The 6,142-nt window shown below is 33.8% G+C and overlaps 1 protein-coding gene across 1 annotated transcript in view; it reads right to left on the reverse strand.

Moving 5' to 3' along the window:
* Nucleotides 1-6,142, reverse strand: part of LOC115424997 (potassium channel subfamily T member 2-like) — a 207,578-nt gene that overhangs the window by 31,887 nt on the left and 169,549 nt on the right. The window contains 3 exon segments of the mRNA XM_030142425.1: nucleotides 3,066-3,171; nucleotides 5,724-5,791; nucleotides 5,793-6,049. Coding sequence (XP_029998285.1) covers nucleotides 3,066-3,171; nucleotides 5,724-5,791; nucleotides 5,793-6,049 — 431 coding nt within the window.

Consider the following 6,142-nt stretch of genomic DNA (forward strand, 5'->3'; position numbering starts at 1 on the left):
AAGGACTTCAGTCTGCTGGTGTAACTCTGCCACAGCCTTGGGCTCTTTGAATAGGAAACCACAGTCTGTTTAGTTCAACAGAGTCCAGTGGGAGAAGAAGTGGCTCCGTTTGTCAAAACTATTGGTTCCATAACAATCACACAACCTCTGTGATGATCTTCTACATCCTACCAACAGACTAGAAAATTACAAAGCAACATGAAAAGACCTGAAATTACCTAAACTATCATTTTTCACCCTTTCATTCATAGTGGTCACTACAGTGGAAAGCTGATCTCTTGTATATTCATGGATTTTGTTGTTTTAGTTCCATATCAGCGAAATAAGTGGATGCACACAATGCAAAAATCTAAATCTCACCAAGTGTATTTTTCTCATTTCTAGTCCAAATATCTGATCACACTTAAAAAAAAAAAAAAAGACATAATCACCTAAAGAGGAACTTTTCAGTGAGATATAAGAACTGATTTTTAGAAAATAGATCTGGAAAATCGGATTTTAAGAAATCTTACCAAGATAATTTTGACTTGTTCCATTGGCAGATTTTTTTGCTTGAATTAAGCAAAAACAAACAAACAAAAAAATATTATTATTCTTTAGGTAATTATTAGGACTGGGCAAGTTAACGCGTTATTACTGTGTTAACGCATTCATTAAATAATGCCGACAATTTTTTTAAAACTCCCGTTAATGCCATTCTCCCTTTCAAGCAAGTCTTAGTTCATTTATACATACAGACTCTTATTTTGGAACTCATGCTTTTATTTTGGCGCTCCACACGCCGGTGCTGTGTGTACTGAGAGGAGAAAAGAGCGAACTTTCCGAGTAATGCTGAATCAAACTTTGTGTAACTCCTGCAGTTCAACGCCTGTATGTATCAGTCATTCTGTTCTTTGCTAAATAATTTCACATGCAAACGTGACGTTAGAAACATGTTTATGACGTTATTTTGGATGTGTTTATTACAGTGTGTTATTAACATGTTTAAGCTAATTCGTTTATGCTAGCAGTCGGAGATGGGTTGCTAATTCTTTATACATTTAAATGAATGGGAAAGAGACTGCTAGCTCAATGCTAACTTGAATGGGAAAATCTATAGACATGCTAACAATTAGCATTTACAGATTAATTTAAGATTTACAACGTCTTTTTATCCAGCAACAAAAGTTCACATCAGAGATATTTTATACTATTCATTCTTACAACAACTGAACATAAAATACTCACAGGCAAATGTTTTTGGGGCCATGCAAACAGATTGAAAGAAACGTGTCTGTTAGTTCCTTCTTATGTCCAAACTGACTACGGGAACACCGCAAGGACAAAACATACATTAGTGCAACTTATTCTCACCACTAGAGGGCTCCCTTTGCTTGCTTTGAACAACTGAACATCACATATTATTGGGCTTATTAGTATTAGTACTTATTAGGGGGCTTAAGACTCCTGTCAGTCACTCACAAGCGGAAATAAACTGGTGTGGACATAAACATGTGTAAAAGTACCAGTCTGTTCCATGGACATTTTCATTTTAAATGTCTTCAGATGGTGGGGTTGAGAAGGACACAGTTGTTTGGAAGCACTGACATGTGCAATTATTTTTATCACCTGAGTACTTCCAGTCTGAAATATCACTGAAAGGCAATACACGCTGTTGATGCCGGCAACGCTCCCCCCCACCCCACCCCACCCCATATAACCATGCGATTAATCGTGATTAATCACAGAAATCCACGTGATTAATTGCGATTAAAATTTTTAATCGCTGCCCAGCACTAGTAATTATGTCTTATTTTAAGTGTGATGAGAAATTTTGACTAGAAATGAGAAAAATACACTTGGTAAGATTTAGATTTTTGCAGTGCACACACCATCACATACACTACAATTCATACTGTTACTGTAACTTTACTGTTCTTGATAAACTTAATCTGCACTATCATGTTTGAGTGGAAATCAATTGCTTGTTATTGTTTTTAAACTGTAATTAAAAGGTTTTTGTGTTTTTTTGCATATTATCTCCATGAAGTGAGTAATGACTAGTATTAGTGTATGTTCAAATGTGAGAAATCATCAGTTTAGCTGCATTAAGCATGTTTTTATTTCATAGTTTTCACACAGTTTATCACTAAATACATTTCTTTGCTTCAAAAATTTAATGCATGGTGTGGAGCTGAGTGGACATTTTTGTAACTCTATGAAAAATAGGTTCATAAAAACTATTACAATGGCATTATTTTTTTAATGCCTCGAGAAATAATTACCTCCGCCAAGGAGGTTATGTTTTTGCCAGGGTTTGTTTGTTTGTCTGTTTGTTTGTCTGTTTGTCTGTTTGTTTGTTTGTTTGTTTGTTTGTTTGTCTGTCTGTCCGTTAGTGTGCAACATAACTCAAAAAGTTATGGACAGATTTGGATGAAATTTTTAGGGTTTGTTGGAAATGGGATAAGGAAGAAATGATTAAATTTTGGTGGTGATCGGGGGTGGGGGGGGCCCACGGGGGGGGCCACTGATCAGCCTTGGCGGAGGTCTGCGCTCTCCGAGTGCTTCTAGTTCCTATAATTCATGCATGAAAGGGTTAAAGATGTAAGTGACAGGTTTTTTTTTGGTGACATGTTAAAGAATCAATACAATTAAAAAAAAAAAAAAAATTGATGTTGTAATGTTCTAAAATACATGTTCCCTTCACCTTTCATGTGTTTTCCTTGTATTATGTATTTAGTTCATGGATGAATACACTATTAACATGTGCTTGGAAAGAGCTACTTAATTAATATCAAATGTGTTGTTGTTGTTGATTTTTTTTCTGTTTATGGTGTGAATGCTCGAAGCTGTACACATTTAATTTAATGTAAGCAGTGTACCAGGTGAAAAAGATGGGGGGAAAAAAGAAAGCTTTTACTTCTAGCCTATTCCTTTTTTGGTTTTTATGTTTATTATTATTATTGTACTAAGTGATGTACTAAGATCGATGTACAAACCAAACCAAAAATTAAAAATTCATTCATTCATTCATTCATTCATTCATTCAATGTTGATAATTTTACAGTAAAATCATTGAGTCATACCTTGTCCATGCGGAGACAACAAAAAGGCATCTTTTCTTGTAGAAGGTGACACAACGCAGGTGAGCTGCCGATGTACGGAGAGTTGAGCGGGTATCCTTTCACCCACCTGCAGCACATGTGCACAGGTAGTTTAGGCTCAAATATTTAAATACAGTAGTGGAAAAAAAAAATTAGACCACCCTTGTTTTCTTCAATTTCTTGTTCATTTTAATGCCTGGTACAACTAAAGGTACATTTGTTTGGACAAATATAATGATAACAACAAAAATAGCTCATAGTAGTTTAATTTCAGAGCTGATATCTATCCATTTTCCATGGTTTTCTTTATAATAAACAAACTCACTTCAGTTCTTTCATCAATATCGATGGCATTGTACTGACAAAAACAGTGCTTTTAGACATTCCATGTTTTCTTTTCTGTCTGTTTTAGTCACATGATACACACAGGAGTTAGTACTGGATTGCATAACTGTTGTTTTTGATGACTTTTGATGGTCTAATAATTTTTTAAACTAAGCTGCTCTGCATTAGATGAAGCTTCACTCGTCTGAAGACCAATCCTCCAGAGCAGGGGTGTCAAACTCATTTTAGTTCAGTCCAGTATGATCTGAAATGGGTTGGACCAGTATAATAAAACAGTGAAAAAAGTAAAATTATGTCATGAAATTGTTTACATCTACAAACTATACATAAAAAGTGTGAATAACATGAATAACCTGAAATCTGAAAGTGAAACATTTTAACAATATTATGCTTCAGTTTATCATTTACAAAAAAAAAACAATAAAATTAATAAATATGAAGATGACTGTTTTTTACCAAAAAGTACAAAATGCAAAAGATAACACTGTATTAAATGACAATAAATCACTCAGCAATGGTTATATATAGAGGAAAAATTCATTTGGAAGTCGCTGCAGAAATAACTGTTGGCCTTTTAGGGTTAAACAACTTGTTATTGTCTCAGTCTCCAGTGGGTTTTTACCTTGGGCTTTTTTGTTTCAGACAAAAAAGACTCAGCAGTTTGTATGAAGACCAGTCAAGGCCACAGCTGTTCTGGCACATTTTCAGATGTGGTTTTTAAAAAGAAAAAAAACTCTTTTAAACAGTTCTTTGTGCACAGGCTGCTTCATTCTGCTACTGACTGGGAGCAGGAATACTCTCACCGTTTACACCAGGGGCCAGTTCAGCGGCCACATACAGACGAAGAGGAAGTGGGTAAAATAATAATAATAATAATAATAATAATAATAATAATAATAATAATAATAATAATAATAATAATAAATTATTTTTAAAAAACTCAAAAAATGTAAAAGTGCAGTTTCACTAATATTACGCCTCAGCTTCTCATTTACACATGATCACAGTGGATCTAAAAAGCACAAAACATTTAGGAACAGGCAGAATATTGTTAAAATTTAACTTTTATTATTCACATTTTTGTGAAATTTTGGAATTGCAAACATTGTCATCATGTAATATTACTTTTTTCACACCAAAACAGTCAAAAACATGGAGTTGTCATCATTTTTTTGTTATTATGCTATTATTTTACTCGTCTGTTCCACTTTAGATCACATTGCTCTTTACGTGGCCCCTGAACTAAAGTAATTTTGACACCTTCGACTGTTCATATCTTCAGTGGAATTTTTTCCACATTTTCACGGACCAGAAGGGACCCTTCACTCACTGTTTATTTTACAGATTTTTCCTGTATTTTCAAGATACAGGAAAATATCAATGAAATAACAAAAATAGACTGTGATTTTACATGTCAAATGCAAAATAACACGAAAAAACTGTAACTGTGAACAACCAAAAATGTACATTTTTTAGAAGAATTTTTTTCTCTTTTTCACAGAAAAATACAGTTAAAATACATTTGCAAATGTATAATTTCACAAATATTTCTTTTCTATTTATGAGATTAAACTGTTAATTTAAAGTTTAATACTGTAAAAAAAAAAAGTCATAAAATGAGATAAAATTACAGACAATTAACCATAAAAGAAGTATTTGTTCTGTAAGTTTAACAAGACTTGTTTGTTAATTGACAAATATCTTGTGTAATTACGGGAGGTTTCACAACAAAAATGTTGAATAAATGTATTTTTGTGAATGTATAACATGTATAAGCACTGATAAACTGTCCAAATACAGTTTTAATCAGTGGATTGTACAATTTAGTCTCATTGAAAATTATATATATATATATATATATATATATATATATATATATATATATATATATATATATATATATATATATATATGTATGTGTGTGTGTGTGTGTGTGTATATATATATATATATATATGTAATTTGATTGTTTTAATACATGTAAATATTCTTTTTTAAACATTAAAAAGTCACACAAAAAAAATGCAAAATCTCATGTAAAGTTAGGACAAAAAACTATATTTTAATTATAGAAAATTACTGTATTTTTATGAGATGGATTTTCTTTTTTTTACAGTATTTTTTCAGCACCCCTGCTGCCGGAATATTACTGGTTTTTTTACTTTTTTTTTTTTTTTTTTTTTTTACAGCGTAGTACTACTACTACTATTATTATTATGTATTATTATTATTATTATTACTATTATTATTATTATTATTATTATAGCGTTGTATAATACAGTATGTGATACGTACTCGCAGTGTCGCCCCCACCAGTGGGCGCTCTCGTCTCTGTCACTGTCCTCCTTGCCCTCGTCCCCCCCCCTCGTCCTCAGACTGGTCTCCCAGGAGGTCAAAGGTGGGGTTGTTGACCCCGTCCACCAGCTCCAGAACCGGGGCGATGCTGTGCCTCCTCTCCTCGGCCGATTCTCCCATGGGGGGCAGGGCCAAAGTGTTGGCTCCGCCCACCTCCGTCCTGGAGCTGCTCCTGCTTCCTCTACCGCTGCCCATCCCTGTACTCCCAGGGTCCTGTCCTTCTGGACTACTGTCACTGGAGTCCTGCAGGTCTATGGCCACGGTGCCTGGAAGAACCACAGAGAAAAGAAAAAAAAACATAAAGAATACACAACACATGGAGATGAGCACTACTACCATATAATAAAATTAGATTAGAT

This window comes from Sphaeramia orbicularis, chromosome 8, assembly GCF_902148855.1.
Source record: "Sphaeramia orbicularis chromosome 8, fSphaOr1.1, whole genome shotgun sequence".
Taxonomy (NCBI): domain Eukaryota; kingdom Metazoa; phylum Chordata; class Actinopteri; order Kurtiformes; family Apogonidae; genus Sphaeramia; species Sphaeramia orbicularis.